This window comes from Ambystoma mexicanum, chromosome 11, assembly GCF_040938575.1.
Source record: "Ambystoma mexicanum isolate Mex_15411 chromosome 11, UKY_AmexF1_1, whole genome shotgun sequence".
Lineage (NCBI taxonomy): Eukaryota > Metazoa > Chordata > Amphibia > Caudata > Ambystomatidae > Ambystoma > Ambystoma mexicanum.
In genome coordinates, this window is record NC_090934.1 from 711130377 (window position 1) to 711143998 (window position 13622).

A 13622-nucleotide genomic window follows, 5' to 3' on the forward strand; every position below is an offset into this window, starting at 1 on the left:
TACAATAAGCAGGTAAAAAGTATATCACCGCGAAAAATGCTACATCTAGTTTCACTGCATGTCGGAAAAGTGTTTTGTGTGACAAGAAGCATAGAAGCCTCATTTAGAAAAGTAAATTACATGCGTATAGTTGGTCAATATACTTTCAGATAAGCAATTCACAGGCGATATTAAAGTACTAAAGGCACGGGCCAGCCGAGCGAGCTCCTAAGCAGAGTTTGCGGCCTTCTCTTTTACTGGGGCGCTCTGCTGCTCTGTTCTTTCATCAAAGAATTAATTGTCAGGAGGATCAGCAGGAGAACTCGGCCCCAGACAAGGGTGCTGCATTCATAGTGCACTGTATTGCGGCACAAAAGGAACCCGAGAGCACGCAGGGCGAATAGAAGAGCAACCATCGGGCAGTTTTGTGTGAAATAGAATATTTCAATGTGTCTTTTATGTTGGGAAAAGGACTGTTTCCAAAAGCTCTGTATTGTGAAAAAAGAATCTTTCAGTGGAGGTGCATCACGATGCCTCCCTTGAGCTGGGCCACTTTGTTTGATTGGAATGAAATACACTTTATTCTTTGGACACTCACCTGTTGGAGTAAGCGCAGTTATTGCCATTTCACATTTGCTATTCCATTCATGGGTTCCCTGCATGCTTTGTTGATGAGTCAAGTTGAATAACTCATTGGGCCTCATTATAAGTTTTTCCAGCCCGGTAACAACGGTACCGGAAAGCTTGCCGCTACCATTGTTACCAGACCGGCAAACTACGAGTTCTGCTTGCGGGTACCTTCCTGCCTGCTCCATTCCCATTGCGCCCTATGGGGCTCGAATGGGAATGGGGAGCATTTTTTTCCGGCACCCAGGAATGGGCACTTACCGGGTCTGGTGGGCCTGTTATACCGGCACGGCTACCGCCGGTATTGTAATGAGGCCCATTGTATGAAATATATTCATTTCAGTTAATTTCATACTTAGCCGAAATCATAGTAGGTGTTCTTTTGTCCACCCTAACTGGGAGCTGCTTGTTATGTTGCAGTGTTTTATGTTCAGTGCAAGAAATTATGTTGATTATTAGCACAATGCAAAGCATCCATTTTCAATAGAGCTTCTGTATTGACCCGCACAAGTAGGTGAAGGTGTAAAGTTAGCCAATCCCCACCCTCACATTCCACAGATACCCCCACCACAGTTCAGAACCTCGGCAATTACCCCAAATGGTGAACAGTGCCACAAGGACATGCACATGGCTGAAGTGCACTATGTAAATTCCTAGTAATATAACATAACACAAATTGTGTATAAAAATGTCAATTGCTTCACTAAACTTGTGTCCCCTTCATACAGTGTAGTCATTGACACGATTGTTTATTAATTGATTTATAAGGTTCCCTTTGTGAACGCAGTCACTATGTGGAACAACAGGTAGAAAGGAGTAGGAAGCGGGGAGGTAATTGATCTTTGCAACCTTGTAACATTCAGACAGATCGGGTCTAGGGAGTGTGGAACGGGAAAAGTACATAGGCATGCACAGGCAGCCTCAATCCAATATACTGACAAGAAAAATGTGGGGTAAAACACAACCCAAAATAGCACGTCGGGGAGTGGCAGGCCAAGGAGCAGTTCCCACGTCCATGCACACAAAAGGGCTAACAGGGAAAGTGCAAGTCTACAGAAGGGTCCTTTAGAAGCAGGCACATGGATAGAAGTGCAAACAGGGGGAGTGCCAGGCCACACCAGGACTTTTTGTTCACAGGCCAACAGCTTATTTTTTTTCTCTCTCTGGGTGCAGTCCCACTGATACCCATCGCAATGGCACATGGACCCAGGCAAATGGACCCGGAGCCAGCGCGAGAGGCAGCGAGCACAAGGAGTAATAGAAGTAACAAGAGGCAGTCATGTGGGAGGGTGAAGGAGAGTGGACCGGGTGGCCCCTAGAGGAGAATTTGGAGAATGGACCATCCTGATGGATAAAAGAGTTCATTAAAAAGAAGCGTTTTAAGGGCCCGTCTGAGCAGAGGTGACTTTATTCTTCTCTGATGGGCCCCAGGAGAAAGCCCCGGAAATTGGCCTCAGCAGAACCTAAACCCAGCCACCATGCTTTCCTTTTCTGGAGTTTAAGACCATAAGAGATCTGCAGGAGGATGATCTCAGTGGTCTAGTTGGGCAGTACGTGGCCACCACTGGGCTCATGCCTCCAGTACGTCCGGTGAATTATGTAAAGTGATTTGATGTCAACAGGGAGAAGGTGGAGTATTTCACAGCGGGAGGGATGTGGTCATGAGGTGTGAGGTCACACACAAGTCTCCCAGCCTTATGCTGGATATCCTGGAGAAAATGAAGAAGGAGCTTCGGGGGACCCACATAGAGGGAGTTTGAGCAGTCGAATCTTGAGAGGATTAATACTCTGGTCACCTCCATCTTCTGAGGGAATTTTAGGAAAAGCAGTATACATTTAAGGTGATGGAGTTGAAAATAAGATTCTTTTGAAAGCTTGAGGGGTTGTGGGGCCAAGGACTGGGAGCTCTCAAAGATAACAGGTTCTTTGCAGAGGAAACAAAAGTGGGTGTGGGGTTAAGAGAGGGAGGCCAACGACATGCTAAGGAAGAGGAGTAGGGAAGCCTAGGTTGACGACTTCTGTCTCAAACACATTTAGACACAGATTGTTCTTAAATATCCAGGCTTTTAAGTGTTGGTGGAAGGGCTGTATTTGGCAAAGGGCTGCAGAGTGGTTAACCTCTAGTCTGTAAGCAATCTGAGTGTCATCAATAAAACACATCAACAAAAAATCATGATCAAGGCCTCCATGTTACACAATCTCCACCCACTATTATTGCGTCACTCAATTTTAACAAAAAATAGATTATTTTATTCATGTATCAAAAGTTTAAAAACTCTGCCAAAACTGGTGTACATATTTGAACCCACAAACAATTCATACATACATAGATGTAGTACATAAGTCAACATATATTCAGTACTCCAGACTCAAAACCCCTGATATTCAACATAAATCCCAGATAACCAGGAACCAACATATAGGTGTAAAGTGGAACAGACCCTGACACATCTGGCGACACCTAAACTCATTTTAGTTCTTAATTTCTTCTTTGACCTGCACCTTATTTTGCAGTGTGTGGATTGCTTCTTGAAAGTCGACACAGTGTGTTTCAGCCATCTACAGAGCGTCAGATGGTGCTTCAGTCAATTGCGGCCTTCATCAGGACATAGAAGTGTTTTTCACGACCACCCAATGTTTTCCTGAGTCTACAAATCAAATAAATGTACATATATTCTGTTAAGATAGGGTGGATTGAATTGTGACATGCAATTTAAATAGGATTTACAGTTCTGTCGTTTAGCTAATCTTTTTATCAATAGATGTAATGCTAAACTGCATACCTTCTGGTAGTAGCCCGTGAAATAGTGCAGTCTTGAATGAACCACTTGTGCAGCCAATGCTTTTCAATGGTCACCTAATCCTGAAGGCAAATATAATACATATCTATCAATCAACAGGAACTACCAGTGTTCCCTCATATACAATGCGGGCATCCAAATGCTTTGTACGATAAATGCTTAACTGCTAAGAATCTATCTCAAGGTAAATGAAGTTCGCAGTGTTAAAAATAAACGTGCAATATTTCCAAAAAGGCCTGCATGGCAGAGGGAACACACATAACAGGCCTCTCAGGGATCCCATATTTAAATTGTTTGAATCAGTGTACCTGACACACAGGGGACTCACCAACTGTATGTAACTCAGCCTCCTGAAAGCGTCCCGAAAACAGAAGAGAATTCATGGTAACCCTGTTCTGCCTGCAGTACAAAAACTGCCATAAGCAATATGCCAATCGAAGCCATCTATTGTGGGCATGTCTATCACTTATGTGTGTAGAGACTCAGGACCTCCTCTCTCCAGGCCACCTCAAGTAGGGTAATTACATGGCCCCTTCCCCTAGGTGGCCAGTGGTATTTATGTGTCTATATCACCACAAAGCGTTGGTGAGTGCTGTGGTTTGTTCTAGTCCCACTTGTAGTGGCCCCCTGCCTCCTCTAGTTCAAATGGACCACCTGGGTCATAAATGACATAACTAATTATATAAATAATAACTTCAAACCTGCACGGAGAGAAATAATGATAAGCTCTCGTGTTGTAAGAACACATGAAAAGAAAGTTATGCAAGAAGATCTAACCACATACAGTATTAAAATAGGCCACATCAGAACAACTTTATCTGATTTTAATCAGCAATACGGCTGTCACTGCAGGTGGTGTAAACATATATGCCCCATGTGTTGCAGAGACTCCTCCAAGGGACGCTATCTGCCAATCAAACACATACAGATGCAAGAGAAGGGGTAAATGTGGTAGGAGAGTGCTACACTGTAGGTGTGAACGTTAACAGGGCGATCATTGAATGTTGGGGGATCCCACAGTGGGGTATGGTAGGTTGGGAAAGGGAAGGGGCTGGCCTCAACAGGACTTCCCTGTCCCTGTGAAAGTGCGAGATACTAAGGTCTCATTTATGGGTGCAATAGGACGACTGAAGGGGCTTTTTCCAATCTGTCAGACAAGCCCTGGAGCCTCTCGTATGCAATATCCCCAGGATGAAAAGAATCCTTAAGTCTTTAGGTAAAGTGCTGTTCACTTCCTAATAATGCAGTTGCCGTGCAAAGATCCATAGCTATGGTGAGCGTATTGACCGTTCATGTGTCAACATAACAGTATATAATCATCAGCGAAAAGGTGATATTCAACCAACTATATGTAAAGTGAATTAAAGTGACACCCTTAGCACAGGGAAAGATAGGCGTTTGTTTCTTTTTGTTAACCCCTTAACTGCCAGGCTATTATGCAAGTCTATGCAAAAAGGACGAGCACACTCGTTAATGGAAGTACCAGTGAAATGAAAAGTCAGAGTCTGTGTCCTTCTTCTGACCCGCCACAATCTCCATGCTACATTGGGAACTCCCTTTCCCATGCCATATGGAGGACATGCATCCCTGTGTCACCAAAAATGTGCACTTTCCCATTTCTCATGAATGACCATTTTCCCTGTGAGGCTAAAATAAAGATTCAGCTGGGTTTTCATTTAGGTTTACTTTTTTCCGCAAGAAAATCCTTAACACAGAGTGGTGTGCTTGCATTAATTTTGTTGATAACAGAACGATAACTGCCTTCTTTAATAAAGCTAGATATTGATTGACATATGTGTCACAGGGAAAGGGTATTGTGGAATTCAGGTTACCACATGGATGTTGTAGTAATCTCTGAATCTGTGAACATCCCTAAAAAGGATGCAATGTCATAAATGGGGCCCTACCTGAGAAACCAAGCGAGTCTGTGATTTGAAAGATTGTGTGAATGTTTGCAGAGTACTTTCCCACTCCAGCCAAGAGACAGAAAGTTTGCACTCAGGTCACTGCTGAATGGGAATACCCTCACCATTTTACACAGGCACATATGCGACCCCCGATTGGTCCCTTGGTATTATTGGTGATCTATCATTTTAAAGGTTTGTGGCTGAAGATACATCTCTGCTTATTGGGATGTATACAGTTTGGCCGTGGTCAATTCGCCCGCGAAGCCAGTTTTGCTGCGGCCAAATCTACCCAAACTAAAAAAAAACACCCAACCCCATACACCCCTCCCACCCCCTACTTACCTTTTCACCGTCCACTCATCTTCTAACCCTGCAGCTTCGAATCCATCCCTCCTAAACGGGTTGGATCCGATGCTGCAGGGTCTGCTTTTCTTTTTTTTTCTTCCCGTCCCCTGCCTCCAAACCTCCAGAAGCGGAGGATACCGCTGCTACCCCCAAAAGCCATCACTACCAAATATTGGGGAGCAGGGAACAGATTTACCATACAATCGTTTATAACCGATCAATGTGGGTAATACCGCTTATTCGACCTGCTGGTCTTCTTTGCCCCTCATCTCTACTTTGGGGACCCTGACAACTGCTCTCCATAGACTTTATCCAAGATTTCCGATGCCGGAAGGCTACACAGTCTAATGGTGTCTGCCGACGCATGTCCCCATTTGGCTTATTTCACTTCTTGTTCTAAGATATTAGCTGCTCCTTCCGTGGAACATTTATTTCTATGAGAATTGGTCAGACTCCACAGCTTCCCAGTAGGATAATTTCTCATTGTCGACCCCAACACATCTAACAAAGTTGAGGCACATTCTCCTATGCACTTGGCTCTGACATGCTTTCGCCTTAGGGTTCCAACCTCAATACAACTTCCAGAGTGTGATAAACCGGTAGTGAAGCATTGTCTGTCCTGCTGTGTCAAAGCCATGTATGATAATTGGCTGAGTACCTATCCAAGGCCAGGTTAACTTACCACAACTCTGTGCACTTCTTTACCATATACACACCGTTCTTTTTGGCCACAGGTCTACACCCTTGTTTTTTCTGTCTGTGCGTGCAGTTGACACACTGGTACCCAATGCAATGTCAATTCTACATAAATGTACACATGCCCATACAAAAGCCACTTCCAATCTTCAGTCCACAACCTAACTGATGTCATTCTCCCCCTCCAAATTATAATGTCAAAAATATGTTCTGGTTGATTTTGTCGTCCTTGCCTACATGTTCCTTAACAAGTTGAGACCCTAGTTTTTCAGTCCCTTCTTAACTGTCGTTCCCCTCAACCCAATAGCTACTTGGTTGACTGTAACAGTTGCCTGTTTTGTACAGCTCAGTTTTCAAATCTCTCAACTCAAACCATTGTAGACCCTATTTGTGACATGGTGTCTCTTCTGCCCATTTTTAGTTTTGGTGATTCAGCGGTGCATAACCCGCCATCTCTAAGTCAAAACTATTTTAGGGTACAGCTAGAGAGAAATGGCATATGAGGGGGGCCATAAAGCTTGGAGGTGTTGTTTGATTATTTACCCACAAATTGACTGCCCATGGAGTCTATTTAATCCCTATGGCCATTCCCACCCACTTCCCGCCCCTTCACACCCAAAACATATCTTCCTGGGGTCTCTTTGAACTTTCTTTATAAGCCTTACCATCCATGTTTGTGTTCCAAGTGCCTGCCATTGTTTTGTCAAAGCAGTTTTCTGAGAGTTAATGACTTAATTGGAGCTTAAACACACTACTAGTGTAATAAAAATGTCTTAACCACGCCTGCCTTCAGCCACCCTATGCATAAGCACTATGCGTGTCCACTGAAGTCTTGTTAACAACACGCAAAGCCAACTGTTTACCTTGTGTATATGTATTAGGCATTTAACCAGGCAGTGCTATTATATGCCCAGGTACTCACACCATTTTGTAGCTGCTACCATCAAAGGCCATTTAATACCACTATGGCGGTGCATGGCAAATGATTTTCCCATTCCTACGCACAGGCCAAAACTGTTAGTGTCACGGATGATTGTATCTTCATTTGGTCTGGAAGGGACACAGTCCTACAGATGAGTCCTGAAAACCGGCATGCAGTCTATGCACCTCTTTCTTGGCCCCCTAGATTCCTTTCTTGCCCCTTCTCTCTCGCTCTCATTGTGCCTTTTCTGTGTGGTTATGCCATCCTGCAGCAAACATTTTGGTTGTGTTGATATCCCTTCTCCACCCGGGGTGGGGACTAGGGGGGATTAGTGGCTGGGGGCTTTCAGTTTCCTGCTGTGCATTTAGTGTATCAGATCCACCATCTAACTAACACCATTTAGTGCCATTTTGAAAATACAAGGTGCCATTTTGAAATACAGTTTTAATTGGAACCAGTACACATTGAACAGGAACGTTCCCAAACTAAAATGGGGGCAGATTCTTCTTCTGGCACTTGCTCAGCTCCTTCTGGAACACAGATGAGGTTTCACTATGGAACAATCATAGAAACTGAGTCACACTACGGAGCGAGAGGCCAAAACGCTCTGTGTGTGCTTCTGTAAGCAATGGTAGTTTTCCTCATAGGAAGCTCCTTGTTCCTTTCTCACTCTGCCACCTTGTGCTCTTGTTGCCTTGTTTCCCTTATTCTAGAGCCTTCATGTTGTCTCCTGCCATCCAATTTCCCCTCTGCTACACCTATGCTGGCTTTCTTCAATTCTCTCCTGGCTTATCCTGTAGTCGATCACTGCTCTCCAGCACCTCCCCCCACCCTCTTCCTTGCATATCTGCTCCAGCCATTGGCTACAGCTTGCTGACCTGCCTGAGTCAACTGCTCTTCCTTGGTGTCCTGGGTTAGGTTAACATCTCCAGAGGTATTTTATCTGCTTTTCGCATCACGACTTTGGCGGTAACCGCCGGCGCTATTAACCCTACCGCCATTCCCCATTGGGCTCAATGGGGAAAATTTGCGCTCTTACCGCCAGTGAATTTCCCGCCGGCGGTAATAGCGCACATTTTCAGCGGATTTCCCCCCAGCCAAGAGCTGGGGCGAAATCCACCGAAGTCCTGATTTGGTGGACCCTTAAATCCGGTGGTAATAGCGCGACCGCCGGATTTAAGGGTTACCGCCAAAGTCGTGATGAGGTCCAATGTCAGGAGTGGGAACTCCTGCATCCTTCAATTGACATCATTTCTGCGTATTGTTTTAAAGTAGTTTGCTGATTTAAGATAGGTGACCACATTACAAAGAATTCAATATTAGGTGCCCTGGGCATGCACATTTATTTTCTGCCGGAATAGGATGTGTTAAGAAGAACTGTGATCTTATGAAAATCTGGACTGTGACCCCCCTCTGGAAAAAGTTCAACTGAAACAGAATTTCTATACATTGCTGTCTTAAAAAGTGAATGATTTGGTTATCAATTAGTTGTTTTTTTTATTTTCTTACTTTATTTAAAATGTGTATATGGTGCTGTTTATCCTCAATGAAGGCAATGCAGTGTCTAAGGCTGTTGATAGCGTAAACATTGACCATAAAGACACTAAGTCAAAGAAAAGGGCAAGGAGGTAGTTATATGTGAGAGGGGCTAATATATATATATTCAAAGCAAAACATATGGAAAGAGGAAGGAAAGAAATGTGAGGGAAAACAGGGAGAGCAATGTCTATTTTTAGCATTTGGACTTTTGTATTTTCTTTAGAGAATGCTTATGCTAACAATCAGGGGTCAAGTCCTAACAATTTAAGTGGGGGGGACTCATCAACAAATGCAACTGCATGTGACGTTGCCAGAAATTAGCATATCAAGGTGAAATATGCACATTTCATAAAATGGGTTTTGCATTACCACCCAAATTGCACAGGACGAATGGCATTTGCCTTTCATAAAATCAACACACACACAAAACCAAGAGAGGATATTTTCTTCTAATAGTGTTTTTGAAAACGTTAAAAGGTGTGCATGTTTCAAACTCTAAGAACCAGTGCAAATGTTTTCCCTGAAACTTGCAGTACTGAAATGGGACATTTCGCCTTTAGGTGTGTGTTATTTTTCATCACATGTTATAGTGCAGTGGTGAAGTGCCGGCCTGCAAACCTGACGACTGCGGTTTGATCCCTGAGGTCGGCTTTAAGTCATAAATTCAAACTGGGCATTCAATTTTTCTAATTTTAGCTCGGGCAGACTGAGTACAACTACTGAAAAAGTGGGAGGACTCCGTACGGAGCCCCGCCTTCCCTTTCCAGGGTGGCCATCTTTGTAAAGGATTTTCCTTCATTCAACGGGACGTGCGCTTCGTCCTGCTGAACGAAGGAAAATCCTTTTTTTTAGCACCCCGGGTTACCGATTTGGTAGCCTGTGGTGCTAATAGCCTTAAGCCCCCGTTCCAAGTGCTGGAACGGGGGTAACATCAAGAGCCCTCAGTAATGGCACTCGCTTCGCTCGGGCCGTTAACTTTGGCTGCCGGTCCATTACCCCCTGTTCTAGCCTTTGGAACGGGGGCTGAACACCACATTGGGCGACTATGTTTCGTGCTATTTTATGCAATTTAAGGCTTCTGGTGACAGAACTTAACATACAGAAAGAGAACAACCAAGCTGCGTTGAAACCTCCTTTAATGTGGTTAGGATATGGGACATTGAGAAAGCAGTATCCCTCTGTGCAGCTGTAAAAGTGATGCTGTTTCTAGCAGGACATCCTGCGCGTATTGTGGGCGAACCACACTGAGTTACGGTCAGTGGTCGAAGTGTACGAAAAGAAGTAGTGGAACCATGTTCCCTACTGGCCTGCACCGCTCCCCACAGACCCCATCGCTGTGCCCCCTCCCATGCACAATACAAACCCCAAAGCACATGCTCCTGCTGTCTAGGGGAACGCTCAGTGCAGTGCACTGAAAGTGCAAGTTTCAACTTCTTCCTACACTTTTATTTTAAAACGAAACCATTCCAGAACGCTTTCTTTTTAAAATAAAAGTATAGGAACTGTAACACTTAATTAAAAGAAGTAGAGGAGCACCGCTCCCGACAGCTCCCGCTCACTTCGACCACTGGTTACGGTGCCGCATAACAATATGAAAAAGAGTTATTTGAATAACAGTAAAGCTGCCCATCAGAAGAAGAGTTGGCTAGCAGTATCATTTTACAGTGGTAATTAACGATCAAGGATATTTTTGGAAGATACTCTTATCTGGATAGCCAAGACCTGGCAGAAGTGAAACTGCACATTATATCTTAGAGTTGAGCTTGAACAGCAGATGTTAGAGGGGGGCGTCATAGACAAAACATTGACTGTACAGTGAGAAAAATGAATACTCTGGGGTGTTGTTTTTATTTGCCATCCCATTTTGAAATCGCTATTGGCACCAGTGGATCAAACCAGTTCTGTGGAATGATGATGTCAGTGCTTTCAGGACAGCCTTATTAATTACGAATACTTACCCACAGTCTTTGCAGTACCCCCGGGGTAGATCGCTGTGTCTAGCCTGGCCAGTTTGAATATATGCTGAATGGGAGAGATGAATCTTAGGGGAATGATGGTAAGTGCAATGCTTATCAACAAGGTGGTTATATATGCAGGGAACATTGGACTATGAGATATATCATACAATGTATTTTGAATGGAGACTCTGGTGTCCCCATGCTTTATCAAGTTTTAAATTTAAGATGGTTTGGCTTTCCGTACCATACGTCGAGCACTTTGCCAGTACCAGGGCGTGAGCTTCCGCCTACCTTACGCAACATTTACAGCACTTAGCACTCTATGATGTTATTTTGATGAATCACAGCTTCTGCTAATGTCTAATTTTAACACTTTGTCTTTTGTGATTGATGCATTTTTCTTGTTTGTGTGTGAGGAGATAAATAATGTGATCTTTCCTATGTATATATTTAGAATTACTGTCCAAAATAGACATATGGTAATGCCTGAGAATAAATTCCATTTCACCTGGCTTCTATTTTTCTGGTGATTATTTTTCAGGCAACAGCCTGCAAAGAATGTAGTTTACAGAAGTAGACAATCCCTCAATAGCCCAAGCCCAGGAGAAACGGAGATGGATCTTCTTGTTACCCGAGAAAGGCCGAGACGAGGAATTCGAAACAGCGGATATGATGTAAGTTTATCAAGTGCATTGAAACATGTTCATTTTAGAAAGGAGGCGGTTATGTTCCCGTTAAGTAAGAGGTCTTTGGCTATAACATTGACTATATATGGTGTTAGCCAGGCAGCACAACACTCGACAATCAAAATGATTGCCTGTCCAGTGTAATAATAGATCAATTTAGCACCTCAGAAAGGTTCCTAGAAGTCCATCCAGAGCGTGAGCTGGAATTCATTGGATCTGCATTGCTTTTTCCTTCTGGAGGAAAGGAGCTCTTTGTGATATTGCTAAACACAAGGGCATGGGCCAAGCTCTAATAATTGTGTACACAAGTGCGCTCACACACCCCAACAACTGTGTACATTTATAGTCAATCTTTCAGTCAAGACATTTTGCCAAAGTCCACTTGTGTTCAGATCTCTGCGTTCATCAATGTGAACAGGTACGCTTACCATGCACTGTGGATAATATGTTTGTGAAGTTGGGTCGATAGATGTATTTGTTTACCAAATACCCTCATGGGAACAGAGCATATTTTCCCATGCAAAAGTGTTTTATTAATCATCCCATTCCCAGCACTTATACATAATAAAATTCTTTAAGATTGAGCCATGCTTTGCATCTTGGCGTCATAATTCCCAGGCATGTAAGTAATGCCACAAAATGGTGAACCATATGTGCGAATTGACTTGTTTGATATGTTATTGTGGTGCGTATTTTGAACGTGAATATTTGATTAAAGGTGAGTGTTTCCCACGTGGACACCTACAAGTGGCCACCTACTGTTTTGTCCATAAAAATGGTGTTGAAACATGTCCTGATAACTGACAATATTGGCTTGTGGTATGGGAATGAGTTCCATGTGCTGTACTTGTCTCATGATAGGGTATAACTGATTTCTGCTTCAAAATGCACAGATTAAAGAATAAAGAAATTAATTTATCATCAGTGGAATCAAATAATTCATATAAAATACTGTTTCTTAGTGTAAAACCTTTTTGCATTAGAAATAGAAAAAACACATTTCCTATTGGCACGCCAAAATCTAGAAAAAGTAAAAATACAATGACGGGCCTCATAATAGAAATGTATTTCAAGAGTCATGTTCCTCCCTCAGTGCAAATAAAAACAAATATAGTATGTCTGGGCTAGCCCCCGGTTACCAATACAAAAAATGCTGTTTTTAGCACAGGTCTCACCTGTATTGGACAAAGAAAAAGCAATCTATGCAGCGTTAGTAAAACATGTGTTTTCTATTTCTATTATTTTGAAATTACATCATGGACTTGGTGGGTTCAGGAAGGAATACGGAGCTGCAAATATTACCAAGAAAACCACATTTTACAGGGCTTTTCCAAATATCCACGTATAACTTGAGTGATTTGAACAGTATTACTTTCAATAGCTCCTTTATCATTCTACCTTTATATCAACATTTATAGCAAAACAGTTTCAAGCACTGAAACCTGTTCAACACAAATACCATTCAAGAGAGAAAGAGACAATAGACTGAAAGACAGAGTCCTCATTAAGAGTTTGCCGGCATCCAGCATACAAGCAAACGGACCTACTGTTACCGGCACTTGATATCTTGGTATTAATGGAATATTCAAGGTGCTGGCAACAGCGGTCCTTCACCATTCCATGGAGTCCCATGTGTCCCATGTGTCTCCATAGCTGAATTGTCGGTATTACCAGCACCAGTGCAAGTAATACCGGATGTTTTTTGCTAGGAGGGGACCAATTTGATTAAAATTTGCACACAAAGGTCTTCAAATTGTAAATTACGAATACCCTGGGTTTGGCCAGCAGATGGCACTGTTGATGCATATGAAATGGGCTCTAATTCATTTTACTGACATAGGAAGCTCAAAGATGTATACTCTTGAATGTGTTTCCCTTGTGGTTTGTCTTGTGACTATCATTATCTTGATACTGGTTGAAACAGGATTCAATCAAGGAAATCTTCCTTGAACACAATAACAAGGCTCAACTTGTAAGCAGGTCTCATGACTGGATTCCTAAAGTGTGGGAAACTGGTGTGAAGTGAACTGGGACAGTCTCAGGTTTCCCCAAGCAATAACATCAATATGTCTGGGCCTGTGTCCTCTCAAGTTTCAAATATATCGCAGCATATCTTGAAGTGATGCACATGCAATGCAAAACAAAATGGAACTTTGAATTAT

General features: G+C 43.0%; 1 protein-coding gene across 3 annotated transcripts in view; it reads left to right on the forward strand.

Annotated features, from left to right (window-relative positions):
• KIAA1549L (KIAA1549 like) overlaps positions 1 to 13622 on the forward strand; it is a 739655-nt gene that overhangs the window by 634983 nt on the left and 91050 nt on the right. For all 3 annotated transcript variants that reach the window (XM_069623580.1, XM_069623581.1, XM_069623582.1), the window contains one exon: positions 11316 to 11448. In XM_069623580.1, the coding sequence (XP_069479681.1) occupies positions 11316 to 11448 (133 nt within the window). The remainder of the gene's footprint in view (positions 1 to 11315; positions 11449 to 13622) is intronic.